The sequence below is a fragment of the Schistocerca cancellata genome, chromosome 1 (genome assembly GCF_023864275.1).
Source record: "Schistocerca cancellata isolate TAMUIC-IGC-003103 chromosome 1, iqSchCanc2.1, whole genome shotgun sequence".
Classification (NCBI taxonomy): domain Eukaryota; kingdom Metazoa; phylum Arthropoda; class Insecta; order Orthoptera; family Acrididae; genus Schistocerca; species Schistocerca cancellata.
Genome location: NC_064626.1, coordinates 8,065,674 through 8,086,225, shown reverse-complemented (window position 1 = coordinate 8,086,225; position 20,552 = coordinate 8,065,674). Strand labels below are relative to the sequence as shown.

Below are 20,552 nucleotides of genomic sequence, written 5' to 3'. Positions count from 1 at the left end.
ATATAAATAAGACAATAACAACTCCCTCCAAAAATATAATCTAAGTAACGGGACAACTGAGGGGAATTGGTGGTTTTAGGGTGGAGACAAGCTGAATATAACTAAAAAATAAAAAGCCATAAAAAAATTAAAAAAACCTAAAAAATTAAAAAAAGACAAAACATACAAAATGACGGGAAAAAAAGAACAAGAACAAAATTACAATATTCTGCTACACCAACAAAATCTAAAGAAATCAGACACTTCTCTCGACTTATATAGCTCAATGGCAACTGTCGCTACCAGAAAATAACACCTACAACAACAAAAATTCGAATCTGACATTTCACTTGACCTATAGAGATCAACCACACCTGACAACACCAAAACAACAATAACCACAACTAAAACTACAGAAATTGGAATCCGTTATTTCCCTTGACCTATATAGGTCAACCCCAACTACTGATGCCAAAAAATATCTTCAACTACGAAAAATAAAATCAAAAATGCAACACCTCAAAAGCCCAAAAATCAAACATCCCTACATGAATGATAACACAATCAATACACCATAAATAAACAAGACATCACAACTCGAGAAGAATAGACCCACTAACAAATTTCAGCACTGCAAACTAGGCTGGCTATCTGCCACCCCCTTCCCCCCTCCAACACACCCACACCCACACCCAAACCCACCCTCCCTCTCTCTCTCTCTCTCTCTCTCTCTCTCTCTCTCTCTCTCTCTCTCTACACTACACTACACTACACTACACTTCACTTCACTTCACTTCACTTCACTTCACAATCTCAGCAATCAGTCCAAATAACTGGTGGAGGTCTCCGACTGCAATTTAGCAGTGTTATATTCCATCATCATATCAATATCTAACAATAGAAGCCACGTCCTACCGCCCCACAAGCAGCAAACCAATAACACCTAAAGAAAATGTAAAACACATAAACAAAAAGAATTTAATTGATAACTCACTGAAAAAAATTTCCAAACCTTACATCCTGAGCTACAAACACTGCCAATGACTTCACACCTCCAACACCAAAGCTAAAAAACACCACCACCACCAGAGGACACCATCAAACACCACAAACTCAAACTCCACACCATAATGACGTCACACACAACACCATCCTTGCGTCACGGGTCAAAGCAGATGGGTGGAATTGGACACTTCCACATAAACAAAAATAAATTAATTGATAACTCGCTGAAAAAACAAATACTGTCATTTAAAGAACACATCTAATGAAAATGTTTCCATTAAAGGGTCGACAGAAGCGTCCGATCCCACGCGTCGGCCTTGACCCGTGACGTAAGAGTGTTGTCGTGTGTGACGTCATGACGGCACGGAGTTTGGTTTGAGTGTGGCTGTCTCCAGTTCTGTTTTATCTTTTCTTTTTTTACTTTTCTGATCTGTTCGTTCTATCTCGTGAGATTTTTTTTTTTTAATTTAAAAACACTTATCACTAATTTTAATTATCTGTTTCCTCTAATTTCTGTTTTAGTTTATTATATTTATCTTTCTGATCTGTTCGTTCTATGCCGTGAGATTTTTTTTTTAAAAAAAGACAAAAAACACTAATCAGCTACTGAAGCATCTTTATCTTCTATGGGTTGCAGGGGTTACGACCCCTGGGGAGGTGGGTGGGTATTCATGCACTTCACTTACACGTTGTAGATATGCAAGGCGTCTAAATTTGTTTATATTTAGTTTGCCCCCCACCCAAAACACCCCATTTCCTGCGCTTGTCCCGTTAGTGTCATTAGGCTTCTTGTGGACAGTGTGTGTGTTTGTTTTTGTTTCCGCCATATTTGTGACATCATGGGTCAAAGCAGACTGGTGGGATCGGACACTTCCGTATTTCCCAATTAAATTTATAACTTTTTGCTCTGTATTTTTATGAGGCAGCCTTACTACATAGAATGTCAGTTTACATAATTTGATTTGAATGATCTTCTGAACAATGATGTGAAATATGTTAAATTAACATCCAATATCTATCAAAACTCAGGGTGCTGCTTCTTTTTTCTTTTTAAATAATAGCAGTTTCAATAAAAATAAATCTTATATCAGCGGTCAGAGATTTTAAAAATCATTGTTTGGACCATAACAACTTAAGTTGACTATATTCCCATAAGTAACAGTTATTAATATTTTTTTCCAATGAAGAGACATGCCTCCTGTGACATCTGGTTAAATATGACAGTGAGGTGTTGAAAAAGATACTTTCTGTTATTATTATTGTTGTTGTTATTTGTGTCTGAAATAACACAATCAAAATAACAAACTTCAGTTGCGGCAGTTATGTTTGTAAATTTCCATTCTTTTCCCTCCAAACTACATGTAATACGTGGAGAAATTTTGTACTGAATATGGCCATGCAGAAAGTAGCAAGTATAAAAAGTTTCATGAAAATCTGAAGCAGTGGGTGTCAGGTGTGGATGATCTTTCTTAGTTTTTTTTTGTTTCATCACAACACAAAGTATAGTGATTTCAGATTTATTTGTGTGTACATTCATAGAAATTTCATTAATAATTTTACTTTATTACATTGTGTACTGTCTTGGAAATTTTTTAAGACCAATTATAAGTTCCCATCAGGTTGTAGGAATGTGATATAATCATTCTTCAATGGGTCTGTAGTTTAACCAGAAATTGGAAAGAGACACATTAAATTCTGTTGTATTTTCTTTGTAACTTTCCTGCTCCAATAATTACATGTGTGTTAGGCATGTACTTCTTGTAAGTTATGAAAAAATTCCAAATCAAAACCTTCATAAACACCTGAGTTATGCGCATTTATGCAGATAAGTACCATTTTGCATTGACATTCTTGCAGAACCCAGTTATCAGAATATCCCTTCATTAATATTCGATATAAAAAAAGGTTTTAGCCTGAAAGCAAAAAGATTTTGCAGAAGTTATTATGATATAAGTATAAGAAAGTGTGCAAAGTTTCATGAAAATCTAAGATAATGAGTGACAAGATCTGTGTGATTTGACGTGGAATGTTCCTGACGTAAAAATAGGCTTCGCTTCCAATCATTTTGAACCACAATAAGATTTTCTGCTTTCATTTTCGTTGGCTTCGCCAACACCAACCAAATCGCCACTTTCCAATCCTGGGTCTTGGACTATGCTAGAGATGAGTCTGTCACTAGAACCAAAATTTCAGTAGTGGTGCAACACTCCAACTTCAGTCCTGAAAAGGTACATCTACATCTACATCTACATTTATACTCCGCAAGCCACCCCGACAGGCTATCAAAACTGGGTCCTTCTCCTCAAAAGAATGCAAATTTTTATGTTAAACATTTAGCTGCACTGTTAATTTCATCATCAGAATTTACAGTTCAATTAGCTCTATAGTTCCAATTTGTCATTTAAAAGATAATAGTGTAATATCTATCACTGCTTATAGACAATTTATATAGGACAAAAAGTAATATGTAAAATGGTTTGGCACACGCATTTATCATATCAGCAACTTTCTTGATCTTATACGCCGAATTCTAATCACGCCATTTTCCTGTACAGCGGATGGCTTTGAACACAATTACTGATGGTGCGCCACAGTTACGTATTGGTTCCCACCCTCTCCACCATCACCATCATCACTTCCTTTAAACATCATAACATCCTTTGCGACTGAAACGTTGCAAATACATAGTACTAACACATTTGTTGCTACATAAACTTTTTGCAGTTACAATATGTTGACAGTACGCAACTAATTATGATGATGGGTCACCGAACTTTGATGACAAGCCAGACTCTCTGAGAATAACTTTCTTTATGTTTCGTTTACTTATTCATCCATGTACACTTACCTTTGTTCCTTTCTCGAAGGTGACGCATTTGCTGCCAGCATGCAATATTGTCTTGCTGATCAAAGCTTCACTCATTCCGTATCAGAATATGTTTACCTTATATGTTAAAGTCTCAGTGACTAGTTTCAAGGTGAGTAGACCCAGGTGTTTCATTCAAAATCACGGTGGCGTAAGCGGCTATGTACGTACTCAACACTATGGAATCTACCCAGCAACGCAGAGAAATAAATTTCACTTCCTTACATCATATTTTCTTTCTCTAACAACACTTTCAACTTCCAGTAGCTGTATTGTCAAACGGTGGTACAGCAAACACAAACAACATGAGAAATCTGAATGTCGGTATTTCGATTCAATACTCGAACGATGCAGGGTGCTTAAGCAGGAAACAACTGACACACAATAAGCGCATCAGTATTTTCGTTTGCCAACTGCAAGTCCTCGAATTCCAAGCATTTGTCAGCAACATGGAACATATTTGCAAATGTAGCAGCCCATTAAAGGCTTGCTTGACAAGCACAAATGCGCAAGCGTGCTTGAGCAAGCAGACACAAATTCCTGGCGCCTACACATGGTTCAAGGGTGATTGTACGAGCATTACTTTGCTTACTAGGAAATGTCGAGTTAAGACGACGATGCGCTGGCTTTGGCAACCTTTTTGCTTGTGTCATGAAAATAAAAACAAAGGATAAAATGTGATATGTGGAGTAAAGAGTGGTTAAAGAAAGGAAAACATTATTCCCGTATTAACTATTCGTGATAGACACGCTATGGAAACTATCCCACAGAACTGTTAATTTTCTTTGTTCTTTCTCCATGTATGGGTAATATTGTGTTGTTTGACTTGACCTGTAGTACAGTACAACCTTTGTACAGAATGTAATTTAATAGGACCAATTAAAAATTATTTCAAACCATATAACTGTCAAATGCTTGCACAAGACTCCCTATTTGGTACACATGCTCAAGCATAATAATAATAATAATAATAATAACATTTTACTGTCGTTAAGTTCACAGAAGCAATAGACAACGTCAACTTACAAAATATAAACAAAATTATATGCAGGAGTTATTAGTACAATATTACAATAGTTTTATAAATAGTCAATAGACAGGAGATAGAATATATAAAGTGAGGTAGTACAACCAAATGAATCATAATGTACCAGTACAAAACACAGGAAAAGAGCAGTATACAGAATACCAAGACAGGAAAACATATTATATACAAAGAAATACTACATCAGATTATAATAACTGCCCTTTGCAGCTGTGCAGCGAAAAACAGATTAATGCTTATTACTAGGTACTAACAAATAGGTAACTAGAACTGCTAATGAAATAATTAATATTATTACTAGCTACTAACAAATAGGTAACTAGAACTGCTAATGAAATAATTAATATAGTATATCGGGAGCAGCCAAAGTTTATAATATTATTTCTTTTTGACAGCAATCAAGGGAATAAAAAGGATGCTCAACCAGCCACTCATACAGTTTTGGCTTGATCTTATCAATAGGACAATCGATTTACAAAGAGAAAATTTATTGCAACATTTGGAACCTATAGCTTTTTAAAGACTTAGTTAAACATTGAAAAGGTACACCAATGTGTTTCCTGTTTCTCGTATTATACGAATGTATATTTTCTCTTAATTGCTGGTTTGGTAAATTGTTCATGGTATGTAGAACACCAGTATACATATAGAGATTAACAAGTCATAACTTTAAGTTTCACAAACAATGCCTTGCAGGAATCTAGTCTACCAGACTCAGTGATAATTCTTACAACTTTTTTTTTTTTTTTTTTTGGAGTAGAAGAATATAACGTACATGGATACAGTTTCCCCATAATAGTAAACCATAAGAAATAATGCTCTGAAAGAAGGCAAAATATGCTGATCTAATATACTGATCTGATACACAACCTTTTAACCTTCTCAACAAATAGATTCCTCTAGAAAGCTTAGCAGATATATAGTTAATGTGGTGTCACTGCCAGACACCACACTTGCTAGGTGGTAGTCTTTAAATCGGCCGCGGTCCATTAGTATACGTCGGACCCGCGTGTCGCCACTATGTGATTGCAGACCGAGCGCCGCCACACGGCAGGTCTAGTCTAGAGAGACTCCTAGCACTCGCCCCACTTGTACAGCCGACTTTGCTAGCGATGGTTCACTGTCTACATACGCTCTCATTTGCAGAGACGACAGTTTAACATAACCTTCAGCTACGCCATTTGCTACGACCTAGCAAGGGGCCATATTCAGTAACTATGAATGTATTCTGAACAGATAATATTGTGAATCATGTACCGTCAAGAGCGACGTTCATCATTAATGGATTAAAGTTAAGTATCAAACTAATTACGTCCGCTTTTTGAAATCTAATTCCTTGTCATGTTCCAGACCTCACGTCAGTATAGTCCTTCCCTCCTCACGCCAGCCTGTGTGAGCTAAAACGCATGCATTTCGGCCTCCTCTAGTAACACGGTGTTGGCTCTTCTGCCAACACAACAGTTAATATGGTAATTCCAATTAAGTTTACTATCTAAATATATACCAAGAAATTTAACATTATTTGAAACATTCAGAAATAAGGTATCTCTTAAGCCGAAAAACAAGTACTGTGTTTTATTTTCATTTAATAAAAAACCGTTTGCTCTGAACCATTTTGATGCTTCACTGATGGTATTTTCTGTTATATTTTTTAAAAATTCAATGTCAGGGTCATTGTTGCATGCATGTATTGTGTAATCAAGATGGCGGCCATTAGAGGTGTACAATTCGTAAGCTCCGCTTTTAACGAAAAAATACGCGTATTTAAGTGTTCCCTGTGTGAGAAATATAATGCTGTTTATAATAATCTGTGTGTGCCACGCCATATTTTAATAAAAAACACTGGAAGTCAAGATGAATTACCGGATAAACCACATGCAGCGAAATATTGAAGAAATCCGTTGTGAAATAGCTATAAAAGAAAAAAAATAATCAACACTCTGTGTGACGACATAATTAAGCTGCAAAAGAACTTGATTTATTTGGAATCTTTAAACTGTGCAAATATTTTGCAAGCTTTACCGCTAACAAACAAGCGTTATCATGACGATCATTTTAGGCCTAAATGTTCACTCGCCCATTTCAAAGTGAACAGTGTTTCAAGATGTAGCAGTAAGATGGCGGCGAGTATACACGTAGTTTCAAATCGCTCGGTAATTGGTGATCGTATTTCGTCAGTGAAGTGTACTATATGCCATAAAATTGTGTTAAATGGATTAAGAATCTGCGCGTTCAATCATAAGTGGTGCCATACCCATTGTTTCTCACGATCGGAAGTTCTAAATAAGTGCGACTGCGGTATACAATGCAACGGGCGGGACAATGCCAGTGAAATGCACAGGGCAGGTTTGCAAGTGAATGTAGAGAACGAACTTAGGAAAGAACTCGATTATATTATAAAATACGCAAAAACGCTTGAAAACTTGGTAATAAATGTGAGAAATTCCTCAAAATCTAGCCTACATGAGTTCTCAAATACACACGACCAAAAACAAAAACAGCGGAACTTACTTTAAAAGTAAGTAATAGATTTAGTGTGCTTGAAAATAGCACAGAGGAGAAAGAACAATCAAATTGTACCATCATCCATACGGACAGTTCTGTAATCAACGCTAAATTGCGCTCACAGAGCAAAACAAATCGGCCTGCTATTTGTAAACAAAACAAAAAACACACGTTGGAAAGTAGACATGAAATCCTTATTCTAGCAGACAGCCATGGAAGAGGTGTAGCCGAAATTATGAGTTCTAAGAAAACAGGATTGAAGGTAACTGGCGTAATCAAACCAGGAGCGCCACTATGTGAAGTTTTAAATAGCTGTAATCAATCTATGACGAATGGCAGCACATGTGTGATAATTGGAGGCGCCAACGATGTATACCATAATGAAACTAGACGTGCTACAACAGTTTTAAAGCAAGTAATTTGTAAAATGCCTGAAGTGAAATTTTTTGTTGTCAGTATCCCTCATAGGTATGATCTCATGGAAAACTCTTGCGTGAATACTGAGATTATTACCGCCAACAGACTTTTCGCTAAGATATGTCAAGGTTATCCTAATGCTACATATGTTGGGATAAATAGTGATTGCAGAGAGCATTTTACAGAGCATGGACTTCACAGAAACATGAAAGGGAAAGAAGCCATGAGTGCTGAAGTATCGAATGCTATTAAAGACTCTAAAGTAGAACGAAACACTATTACACTGTCTGAAAATGGCCTTATTAAAGTATCAACATTAGTGGAAATAGGAAGAGCTGATGTCCCCCAATCATTGGTAGCAACAGAAGATTCTTTGACGTTAGAAGAAGTAAAAAAATCTGAAGTGTCGTCCAGTACAGCAGCCACATCAGCCAAATTGTCAGTAGTGTCGAAATCATCAAAAATAGCTGAACCATTATCATCAGCAGCAGATGTACCACCCTCCCCAGCAGGTTCAAAATCAAGTCCAGAATCTGTGACTAGTCCATCAATCAGAAGAACAGAGGCAAGAACAGTGGTACAAAATGCCACTCAGATATCATCAACAGAAGAAAAATCAGCACCATCGGAGCATCATTTATCAGTTTCATACGCAGCTTCAACGTCCACAGTAACGTCAGTGCCAACTGTAGTTCAAGATTTAAACGAAAATACAGTTTCAGCAAAAGTTCCAGTATCAATTGGAACATCACTTACAAAACCAGACTCAGCATCAAAAATGGCAGCAGCTCCAACATCCACTGAATCATCAGCTTCAGAAACACCTCCAGCATCCACTGAAACAGCAGCTACAACTACAGATACAACAAGTATGGTGGCAGGTCCAGGGGTAAGAAATACAAGGAGCAGGAAACATGTAATTCTTAAGGATTTTTGGTACCCAGCCTCAGCAACGAACAGCCGGTAACATTGGGAAGCATGAGTACAAACTCCTCTCAATCTAATTTCAATAATTTAAAAATAATGAGCCTTAACATACAGTGCATTAAAAATAAAATATTAGAACTTGAGATTGCAGCCAGTGAAGCTAGTATAGATTGTATTTGCATTCAAGAACATTGGTGCATGAGTTATGAACTAGAAAATATTTGCATTTCCCCACACAAATTAGTAAGCCATTTTTGCAGGAAGGAAACAAAACATGGTGGTGTTTGCATTTATGTAAAACCTGGAGTAAAGGTTAAAAATATGACTGTAACTGAATCCTTGAATGCAGAAAAACATTTTGAGGCTGCAGCAATACAGTTGAATATGCAAAAGAGTAAATTAATAATAATGTCAGTGTACAGATCACCATGTGGTGATCCTGAAATTTTTAGAAATAAGTTAGAGGCATTGCTCAAAATATTACATCATAAAAAATCAACAATAATTATAAGTGGAGATTTTAATGTCAACTTATTGACTGAAGGTGCATCCAAAGATCAGTTCCTGAATGTTTTACATAGCTTCAATTTGTATCCACATATAACTAACCCTACAAGAATAACAAACTCTTCAAAAAGTCTCATAGATAATATCTTCACAAATATAGATGCCATAGATATATATGTAATAAATGTTGACCTAGGAATATCTGATCACAATGCACTTATCCTTAAATTTCCCATAGTTCATACCAAATGTACAAAAGAACCTTCTCCACAAATAGTTGCAGTCACTTCATAAATACACTGACTAACCAATCATGGGCAGAAGTACTGTTACAAACTAGCACAAACACCGCATATAATGTTTTTTCTTCCCTGTTTTTGTTGAATTTTGAAATGTGTTTTCCTAAGAAACTTGTCAAAACAAACACATTTGGGCATACACATGCTAACTCCTGGATCACAACAGGTATTAGAAATTCCTCCAGGACCATGAAAATGCTTAACTATAGACTGAAAAGTTGGACTGACCCCAAGTTTAAAGAATATGTAACAAATTACAAAAAATATATAGAAAAGTAATTACAAAAGCAAAATTACTGAGTAATGATAAGTTAATAAGAAAATCAGGGAATAAATCAAAAACTATTTGGGAAATTGTGAAAAGGGAAACAGGTAAGGACCTCAAGGATCAGGAAATAGTACTCAAAAATAGTGAAAATATTGAATTAAAAGATGAAACTCTAGCAAATTACATTAATAATTACTTTTTAAGTGTACCAGTGTCATTAAGTAAAAACTTTACTAAACATGAGAAATTAACAGCCCCAAAAGTAGACAGTAGTATGTTGTTAACTCCCACAAATGATAATGAAATATTAAAGGTGATAAAGAGTCTAAAATCAAAAATGTCTGCAGGTGTTGATGAAGTGCCTGTGTCAATAATAAAAAAAGTTGCCCAACAAATTATAAAGCCCCTGGTACATATTGCCAATTTGTCTTTCAGCGAAAGTGTGTTTCCTGAGAGGTTGAAAATCTCTAAGGTTAGACCTCTGTTTAAAAAAGGAGATCCATACAAGGTAGAAAATTATAGACCAATATCCCTTCTCCAATCATTTTCAAAAATTCTAGAGAAATTAATGAAAACCAGACCCATAAATTACTTAGATGCTCACAAACTTCTAAACTGCAATCAACATGGCTTTCGCTCGGGCCACAGCACAGAATCAGCTATCCATGCCTATACCAAAGAGATTGTCAGGAGTATCGACACTAAAAAAATGTGTAGTGGGAATTAACTTAGATTTATCTAAAGCTTTTGATACAGTAAATCACAAAATTCTCTTAAACAAGATGGAGGCAATAGGTGTAAGGGGAGTTGTGAAGCAGTGGTTTGAATCTTACCTTCAAGATATAACTCAGGTAGTAGAAGTCATCACAGAACATAAAAATCAGAAAATCAAGTGGGTCTCAGATGCAAAGAAATTGGAAATAGGTGTCCCACAGGGCAGTGTTCTTGGTCCCTTATTATTCTTGCTTTATATAAATGACATAAAAAATCCTAATATTTCTACCAAAATAATGTTGTTCGCAGATGACACTAGCATAATTATAAGTGATGATAAAAAATCATTAACCACCACAACTGATATAGTCCTGAAATATATTCAACATTGGTTTAATGCTAATGAGTTAACACTTAATCTAAGTAAAACAAATTATATACAGTATGGCAAAGCAACTCAAGATATGGACCACCAGTTAAAACTAATGGATGAGAAGATAGAGAGTGTACAATCCACAAAGTTTTTGGGCATGCATATTGATCAAAACTTAAGCTGGAAAGACCGTCTCAAGTACTTATCCCAAAGGCTCAATTCGGCATGTTTTGCATTGAGGATATTATCTAGAGTATGCAGCACAGACTGTACTAGACTAGTGTATTTTGCTTACTTTCAGTCCATCGTGTCTTATGGCATAGTGTTCTGGGGTAAAACTAAATCAAGTTTAACAGATATCTTCAAATTTCAGAAAAGAGCTATACGAATCATAACACATAACTCTCCAAGAACTCATTGTAGGCCCCTTTTCAAAGAATTGCAAATACTCACAATACCATCACTGTATATTTTTAAAAGCATTCTGTGTACAAGAGCACATATGAAAAATCTACGTACAAATGAGGACTGCCCTAATTATAATACTAGAACTCGTAAGAATTTGTATGTAGAAAGGGTAAGGACAACACAAACCCAAAAGCATGAAAGTTATTTTGGAATAAAACTCTACAATGCTCTGCCAGTGTACATGAAGGCAATAACAGATGAAGTAAAATTTAAGACTGAGCTTAAAAATTACCTCTTAAGCAAAACTTTCTATGATGTAGATGAGTACTTTGATTGTGTGTAAATTTATTGCCAAAAATTTTAATTTATATGTCTAAATTTGTACTTTTAAAAAATGCCTTGAAAGTGATGTTCCATTATTATGTCTGTAGTACTTGTACTGTTGTGACAATTCCTACATCATGTAAATGATATACAGGAAGATAATAAAATGAAATGAAATGAAAATGAAATTCGATAAAGAATCAAGTTGACTGTACAGTCCTTATGCTTGCCTAAAGTTTTTCTACATTATCTCAATTACGCAGAAACGTGTGAGGTGGCCTTTATAGGCCTAAGTACAAACACGTATATCTGTGTAGTTTTTTATAACAGGCACGACAATGAATGACAAATACGCTTGCTGTTGTAGGTTAGAAAATAATTTGGGATTGGTGCACAGTATAGAAATGTTTTTACAATATAGATTGGTGTATGATTTTGTGCATTGAGGTTTCACTGAAGCGAAAGCAGTGGGTGATACAGTTAATTATATAATCAATCTCAAAGATATTGTGCGGTAGTTTTGTGGGTCATTTCTCCTACCCTTCGTGTATAAAAATATGACCAGAGCTTCTTTCTAACTACTGGGAGTGTTTTCTTTCGGAGGGATCCAGGTCTATGATTAGAAAGGAAGTTAACTCAGCCGAAAGTTCTGTATAGGATATTATGCAGCTTCGAACGATTCCTTGGGCTTTGTTCACTTTTAGCTGTTCCTCGACGTCATTGGCACTAACATGCAAATCACCCATCTTTGCAATGAGTATGCGAGAGTTACAGTGAGTCAATACTCCTGAATTTTCCTTTGTAAACGAATACTTCGAAACATAATTAAGTATTTGCTTTGTTACCACAATTTCAGTTCCTGGTTCTTCCATGAGTGTCTGGACACTAACGTTGGTATCAGTAACAGCTTTTAGGTATGACCAGAAGTAGAATAATGAATATCAGTTTTCTTATGATTCTATAATTCTGTACATCTTTGTCTTATTTAAACTATAATGGGTTAAAAGCATCTTGGGGGAATATGTGTACTGTGAAGCAGCAGTTAAAATGCCTAACCTCCTAAACAGAGGTCTACAAGATGAGAGTCGATGAACATTACATATTATTCTTATACCACATTTTTGAGTAATGAAAACATTCTGTCTCAAAGATGAGAATTATTTGTTGTTGGCAGCCAGCAGCGTCTGTTCCCATCTGTCGATGAATAACTTGACTTGTTCTGTCTCCATGAAGCCTGTCCTTCATATTGTCATTTACAGCTAACTCAGTGAATCAGTGAGTGACAGGGATGCCTTAATGTTGAAGTTTGACCATCACAGTGAGATAAACCATTTATTAAGGGAGTCACGTCTGTTTCATTAAAGACAGGTAGCTTTAGAAATAAAAATACAAACAAACTATCAGTCGCTCTTGCATTATGTCATTATATTGTTCATGATGTTAGTGGGGGCCAAGTGGGGCGGATAGATGTCACCCTAAAACTGCAACCTTTAACTGTAGGTGCCTTCAAACAAAACTATTGAAGATTAAATCTTTATTGAAATCTCGATCTACACTCACTTCCCACTTATTTATATCAAGTCTTATTAGTACTTCTAATCCCTAAATGAAGCTTGAAACATTTTTTGGTGGGTGCCTATAGATTGCCATAAATAAATCTTGTATGTTTCCAAGTTTACTAATATAGTACAGCACTGGAATAACTGTTTGACACATTATGCACTGAGGTCTATGGTGTAGACGTTTTTCAGGTTTTGTGTATATAGCCACTCCCTGTTTCCCTGCTACGGTCGCATGTTTGAATCCTGCCTCAGGCATGGTTGTGTGTGGGGTCTTTAGGTTAGTTAGGTGTAAGTAGTTCTAAGTTTAGGGGACTGATGACCTCAGATGTTAAGTCCCATAGTGCTTAGAGCCATTTGAACCATTTTCTGACTTCCAGAGATGTTATATTGTGCATAGAACGTCTAGAAATACGTTTAGATTTGTCAATGCCCTATATTGATCCCAGTAGCTGTTCAGCGATTGTTTGGCAGGTCTACCTTTCAGAAATATTAATCTAAAAAAGGAGTAGTGAAAATATTGGAAATCACATGGATTGGACAGATACTGTTCTGACTATGTTGAATGTTTATGGAACTTAATCATTCAAGTATCCTGTAACGAGAAGTGCCCAGATGAAGACCTTGCTGTGCATGGTGTGGCTGCATGCGAGACGACTGTGTAGGATGCCAGGAGTGGGATCTGTGCAAACATTTGGATCAGGGTGCTCAAGTGAGATAAGAAAACAACAAATTTCCAAAAGGGAACCCTGGAGGGGTATTCATGAAAAGTCTTGTACATTTGAGAAAACAAAGAGAACAACCAACTGTGTGGAAACCTGGCCACTATAATCAAAATCACAAGGATGACATGGGAGAGTGGAATAGGAATGTGTTAGCTGGTCAGGCGCTATTCTGGAAGAGAACAACATGACCAGATTGTGTCCTGCATGTGCTCACATTCAGCACACCACATGAACGTCTTTGTCACCCTCATTTATTTATTCATCCATGGACAATTTAATACAGTAGTCTTGGACATGTCGCAAACATTACAAAAATAACATGTTAACAAAGTAGGATAGAATAGGGCAGGAAATCGGCCACTGCCTACTCAAAGGAACCACCGAATCATTCACCTTGGTGATAAGAGGAACACATGAAAAACCCAAGTCAGAATGGTTGGATGTGGAATAAACCCCTACTGACACTATGACCTCCACAATTAGGCTAACGCCAGATCCCTTCTCATCAGGGGTGTATCATCCTGCATCTGAAACAGGGAAAATGGAAAACCAACAGCAGGATCTTCTTTGCATTGACAAACACAGCAGCAGTGGCACATCAGTTAGCAAATAAAAAAAGCCAACATTGACTGAGGATCTAGTAATCTTTAAGCTAACGTATTCATGTACATTATAGAAACACTTCTCCCGCGAAAGGCAAAGGTCCCGAGTTCGAGTCTCGGTCGGGCACACAGTTTTAATCTGCCAGGAAGTTTCAAAAAATTATTTTGTCTGATCCAGAAGCTGTTCCCAACCAGTGCATTATAAAGAATGGCACCAAAGCAGCTCACATGTCTTTGAATGCAAATTGTTCTAACTTGTCTTATATGGAATAATCCACAGTTGTATTATAACTGTGGTAATCTGCTAAGCAGAGTTGGTTAGCAAGTCACCAAGTTTAGCTCCTCTCATCAAGATACATCTATTCATGTACAGAGTGGGTACAGTATGCAAACATGGGGATTTGCAGTGAGCCCTAGCCGAGCTGTGTAACAATTTTCGAGTAATCCTTTTTTATTTATTTATTTATTTATCCATCTTTAAGCATTTACATGCAATCGATGTCGTCATGAGTAATGTACAATATACATATTAAGAAATACAACTATTGTGAGGTATCACACAAACCTAAAGTATACATTTTAAAATAACATACATAATAAATGAATACATTTGATACATAAAGATATCCCACATAACTAATGTGTGCATTTTAAAGAATGTGCATAATAAAAATCGTTCAAATGGCTCTGAGCACTATGGGACTTAACTTCTGAGGTCATCATTCCCCTAGAACTTAGAACTACCTAAACCTAACTAACCTAAGGACATCACACACATCCATGCCCGAGGCAGGATTCGAACCTGCGACCATAGCGGTCATGCGGTTCCAGACTGGAGCGCCTAGAACCGTATGGCCACCCTGGCTGGCGCATAATAAAAGAATACATTTCATACATGAGGATTTCTCCACATGTTTAACAGTTAAATGTGGAACTACAGACACAAAAAATGCATAGGAAGAGGTACAAACAGAGTTTCAAGTTGTTTCGTAAGTCAGGTCTATTTTTGAAGAGTTTTCAGATTTTTTAACACTGTAAAAAGCTTTGTCTTTCAGCCATTTTTTAGTCTCACTTTTAAATATATTAAGAGAGACACAATGTGCCTGCACAGGTAATGTGTTGAAAAGCCTTATTCTCATGTATTCATAGCTGTCTTGTGTTTTCTCGAATCGAGTTGTTGGTATGTCTATCTTAAATGTCTGATGAGTGTTATGATTATGAACAGATTGCGTAAGGTTGTAACTGTTAAAAGTTTTCTTTTATGTACAAAAGGCAGCTGTATATAAAAAGAGAAGGGACTGTCATTATCTGTAATTATTTGAAGTATGACCTACATCGTATGTTATTTTTGGTAATCCCAGAGATGCTCCTGATGGCTTTCTTCTGCCAAATAAAAATTTTCCTGGACCATGGAGAATTACCCCATAGAAGAATTCCAATAGCTAATATGGCAATGAAAGAATGCATAATAGGAATTAATCAGCAGGTTTTCAGAAACACAGGTGCGTAATTTTATTTTATTTACTCGTTCGGCATCACAGAGGCATAATTTACAATATTCTTATCACTATATACTAAAAAGAAAAGAATATAATTCTACACTATATTAGATATGTTTTTGAGCCACTCTATGGCTGAGTCACTGAGTCTATGTATGTCCATGAGTTCACCACCATAGCCATACACTTTGCACACGAGTAGATGGTTCATTGTCTGTATTTCACTGCACTCACATACAGCGCTGTCTGCCAGGCCCCACTTGTTCATCAGGTGTTTACATCTCCCAACACTCGTTCTGACCCGGTTCAGAGCTGTCCACACTCTTCTTGGTAGGTTGAAGCCATCAATCTTCTTGTTCGGATCGTGTACTAAGTTTTTGTTCTTAAATTCACTTGTCGACCATCCTTCGTTCCAGGCCGTTCTCGGCTCAAAGGCTTGTAGTTCTTCACCGATTTTCCAAAAAGGTGATCTGGATTTAAGCCTGTTTGTCGCTGTCAGATCTTGGTTGATAGGGAGGTCCGGGTTGTCTATAATTTTTAGGGCTAGCTGTGATCGCCTGATTTCTGGAGGCTCTATGTTCGCTAGTACAGGAAGCCATGCACAGGGGGTGGCCCTGAGTGTTCCCGAGATTATTCGCATTGTCTCCCTCAGCTGGTCATCCACTTTAGATACGTATGCACTTCTCCTCCAGACTGGTGAACAGTATTCAGCTACACTGTAGACAAGGGCTAGTGCTGAAGTTCTCAAAGTGCTCGCTCCACATCCCCATGTTGTTCCAGCCAGTTTCGAAAGGATAGCATTGCGGGATTTTAGTTTTTGCTTTGTGTCTTCGATGTGTGAGGTGTACGTTAGGGTCCGGTCTAGTTTCACTCCCAAATATTTAGGGTTATCCTCATGTCTTATGTTTTGGCCATTCGAAAAGATCTGTAATTTTCTGTGTGTCTCTCTGTTGTTGAGGTGCATTATAGTGCTGGTTGTTTTGTTGGGGTTGGGAAGTAGGTGCCACTTGGAGTAATAGGTGTTCAGGACTTCAAGGTCTGCATTCAGTGTTTCGTCGAGATCGTTGTAGTTTTTACTCTGATATGCGATGGCCAGGTCATCTGCATATGCAACTTTGCGTGATTTAGTTTCTGGCAAGTCAGCTATATATAGATTGAAGAGAGCGGGTGCTAGTGCCGAACCCTGTGACAGACCATTATTCAGAACCATGCTCTTACTGTTCGTACCATGGAGTGAGACCTTGATTTTCCTGTTCGTTAGTATGTTCTTGAGTAGTTTGTAAGTCTGCTTGCAATTTATGATTCTAGTTAGCTTAAGCAGTAACCCTTCAATCCATACTGTGTCGTAAGCTGATGTGAGGTCTATGAGGACCAGGCCAGTTTTCATCTTGTTCTGGAAGCCTTTCTCAATATAGGTTGTGAGGGACAGCACTTGATCGCAGCAGTTTCTACCTGCTCGGAAACCCGCTTGGTATGTTGGGAGGTTGGCTTCGATGTATGGAGTTAATCTGGTCAGCAATATTCTCTCGAATAATTTATAGGAGGTACATAGCAGGGATATTGGTCTGTAATTCCTAGGATTATCTCCAGTCTTTCCGGGTTTCAGCACTGCGATGACTTTTGCTTCTTTCCATTCCTTAGGCACAACCCCCATGCTTATGCATTCCGTACAAAGTTTGGCCAGCCACCTTCTTCCTAAAGTTCCCAATTCCTTTAAGAATTCTGGTAGGATGTTGTCGGGTCCAGCTGCTTTTCCTGTCTTCATTAGCTTCAAGGCCTTGGATATCTCTTCTGTCTCCACTTCTTTTACAATGCCCATGTTGGTTGGGTTATTAAGCAATAAACTGCTTAGCTCTTGGGAAATTTCTCTCTTTTCGGCTGTTTTTAGCTGGATTTTGGAGGTCTGTTTCAGGACAGCTGCAATCTCAGATGCGCTGGTTCCAATAGTCGGCCTGTTAGGCGCTGTGGCACCGCCTAATTTCCTCAGCAGGCCCCAGCTCTTCCTGCTGGAGTGGGTAAAACCTAGATTTTCCATCGCCTCCTTCCATCTGCTCCTACGTTCCTCATTCATGGCGTTGATCAGTTGGTCTGCATTCTCCTCGTCCCTAGTCTTCTTATATTCCTCCAGTAGTGTTCCACACTCTTTCGTCCAGCAGGGGGTGTATTCCTTTCTCTATCCTCGTGGAATTGCATTTAGGGCCGCTTTTTGTACTAAGTTTACGAATCTTTTGTAGTTCTCAGGTGTTGGTGGTATCCGATTTATCGTTTTCTCAACATAGGATCGGTATTTATTCCAGTCAGCTTTCCTCAGGTTCCACCGGGGGATTGGGGGGCTTTTTATGACTGGGATTGATAGTCCGATCTCCACTATTACTGGATTGTGCTGGCTCCGGGGGAACGCCTCGAGGACCCTTCTTATAGCTCGCATGGGTGTACCTGTTGCTCCACGTGTGACGAAGGTCAGGTCAGGTGTTGACGTTGTGCCCCACGCCTTTGATTTGAAGGTCGCTGTGTCCTTGGGGTCGAAAAGGAGGTGTAGGTCCCGGTTGTCTGCCCAGTCACTTAGTCCAGTCCCTTCAGCTGTGGATCTCGGGTATCCCCACCTGGTGTGCTGAGAGTTAAAACCGCCAGCGTAAACTGCTGGGTGGTTAGCCTTGGGTAGGATACCTGTGGGCCATTTCTGTGATGGAGGTTTGTAGACATTATACAGTGTCATCTCTCCCAGTTTTATGCCTATCGCATGCTCTGCTGGTACCACTTTGGTGTCCAAATTCCTTAGAAGTTCGTTCTTCACTAGGGTGGCTATGCCATGTTTGTCGTGTCCAGTGTAGCTCACAGCTATAAATCCTGGTATTTTGAGTCGATTGATGGTTTCATCTGTGAGGTGGGTCTCTTGTAGGAGTACGACACTTACTCGTTCTCTCGTTAAGATCTTTTCGAGGATTTCTCCCTTGGTCCTCGTGTAGCCTTCTATGTTGAACTGGCATACGTTCAGGTTCTTCATGCTAAGACTCTACTCTTATTTGCCTCTGTGTGGGCCGGGAGGCATTGTCGCGTCCGGCCGCCGTGGATGTGTAGACTTTTCGCCACTGTACCATGTTACAGCGTTGCCTGGGGTACACCATCTAGGAGGTTGTCTACACTTCGTACCCCAGGTCCGTAATGTTTTCAGTAGATAGATTACTCCCGAAAGATTTCGAAATATGTTGTCTATGTGACTCTGCCAGGTTAATTTCGTATCTAAGTAAATGCCAAGAAGTTTGGTAGAAGTGTACTCAATATCAGCATTGGATAAACTGAAGAATATATTTACAGTCTTTTCATAGTTAATAGCTAACTCACTGGCTTCGAACCACATATTGGATAATCTGAGAAAATCTTTACTTTGCTCTTTCAGTTTATTTATGTCGTTCCCTGAATTGATGAACGTTGTATCATCTGCGTAAAGCACAGATTTGCATGGCATATTGCTGGGCTGGTCATTTATAAATATTATAAACAGTAATTGCCCAAGCACTGATCCTTGGGGAACACCTCTAGTGACATTCAGTAACTGTGACTTTTGACTGTTGTAGCTTATAGTTTTCTTTCTGTTACTGAGATATGATTTAATCAAGGGGAGTTCCAGATCCCTAATGCCATAACACCATAGTTTTTCCAGAAGTATTGTGTGGTTTACAGAATCAAATGCTTTGCTTAAGTCCACTAGTGTGGCTTCAGCAGATAATTTGGATTCAAAAGAAGATTGCACAATAGAAAAAACATTTTCAACATTATTAATTGTTGATAACTGGACCCTAAAACCATACTGAGACTTTGTCAGTATATTGTTATTTGACAAATGCATGTTAAATTGCTTTTGTATACAATATTCGATTATTTTTGAAAAAAATAGGTATCAGAGAAATTGGACAATAATTATTAGTGCAGGTTTTATCACCCTTTTTGTGTAATGGAATTACTACTGTCTTCTTTAGACATTCTGTAAAAATACCACTGTCAAATATCCAGTTTATGAGTGTGCAGAGAGGGATTATATCAAGTCGATTATTTTTTTAATCACAAAATTTGAGAGGACATAAATATCTTCTGATCTGGAGTCGCTTAACCTTGCCACTGATTTAATTACATCACTTATTTCCACATGCCCCCAATAACAAGTTGGCACAGTATCAGCAATGTTTTATAAAAACTGGTTTATATAAGTAGATTGTGACAGCGAGAGCGAGAGCACCAGCAGCAGCACAGTACTGTTTGTATAAAGCGTTTATTTTGCATTTTGTTTACGACCTTCCACTAAGGAAGGGATTCTATTTGTGTTTATCTGCTCTGCATAGTAACTAACAGTTCTTGATAAAACTTTACGTAGTTTTCGTGTTAGATTTCTTAGTGTTTTCTTGATCGTTTAGAACAGAAAGCGCCCTAAAACCGTCTTTGTTTGTTTCGCGGCCGTTAGCCACTAGTCACTTGAATCAGCAGTTGTCTTGTGACAGCGAGAGCGAGAGCACCAGCAGCAGCGAGTACTGTTTG

General features: G+C 37.8%; 2 protein-coding genes across 4 annotated transcripts in view; both read right to left on the bottom strand.

Annotated features, from left to right (window-relative positions):
- LOC126163919 (AH receptor-interacting protein) overlaps positions 1-4,569 on the bottom strand; it is a 176,670-nt gene extending 172,101 nt beyond the window's left edge. Inside the window, exon 1 of one of the 3 annotated variants that reach the window (XM_049920197.1) lies at positions 3,833-4,569. In XM_049920197.1, coding sequence (XP_049776154.1) covers positions 3,833-3,907 — 75 coding nt within the window. In that variant the 5' untranslated portion in view covers positions 3,908-4,569. The remainder of the gene's footprint in view (positions 1-3,832) is intronic. The other 2 variants (XM_049920198.1, XM_049920195.1) reach the window with 2 other exon arrangements.
- A 13,626-nt stretch (positions 4,570-18,195) lies between these two features.
- On the bottom strand, positions 18,196-19,026 carry LOC126163747 (uncharacterized). The gene has a single exon (XM_049920184.1). The coding sequence runs from the start codon at positions 19,024-19,026 to the stop codon at positions 18,196-18,198; it is 831 nt and encodes a 276-aa protein (XP_049776141.1).
- Between the last annotated feature and the right edge of the window lie 1,526 nt (positions 19,027-20,552).

What these genes read in the sequence shown, in the direction of transcription:
- LOC126163747 (XM_049920184.1), bottom strand. Translation starts at nt 19,026, where the DNA reads ATGAAGAACCTGAACGTATGCCAGTTCAACATAGAAGGCTACACGAGG.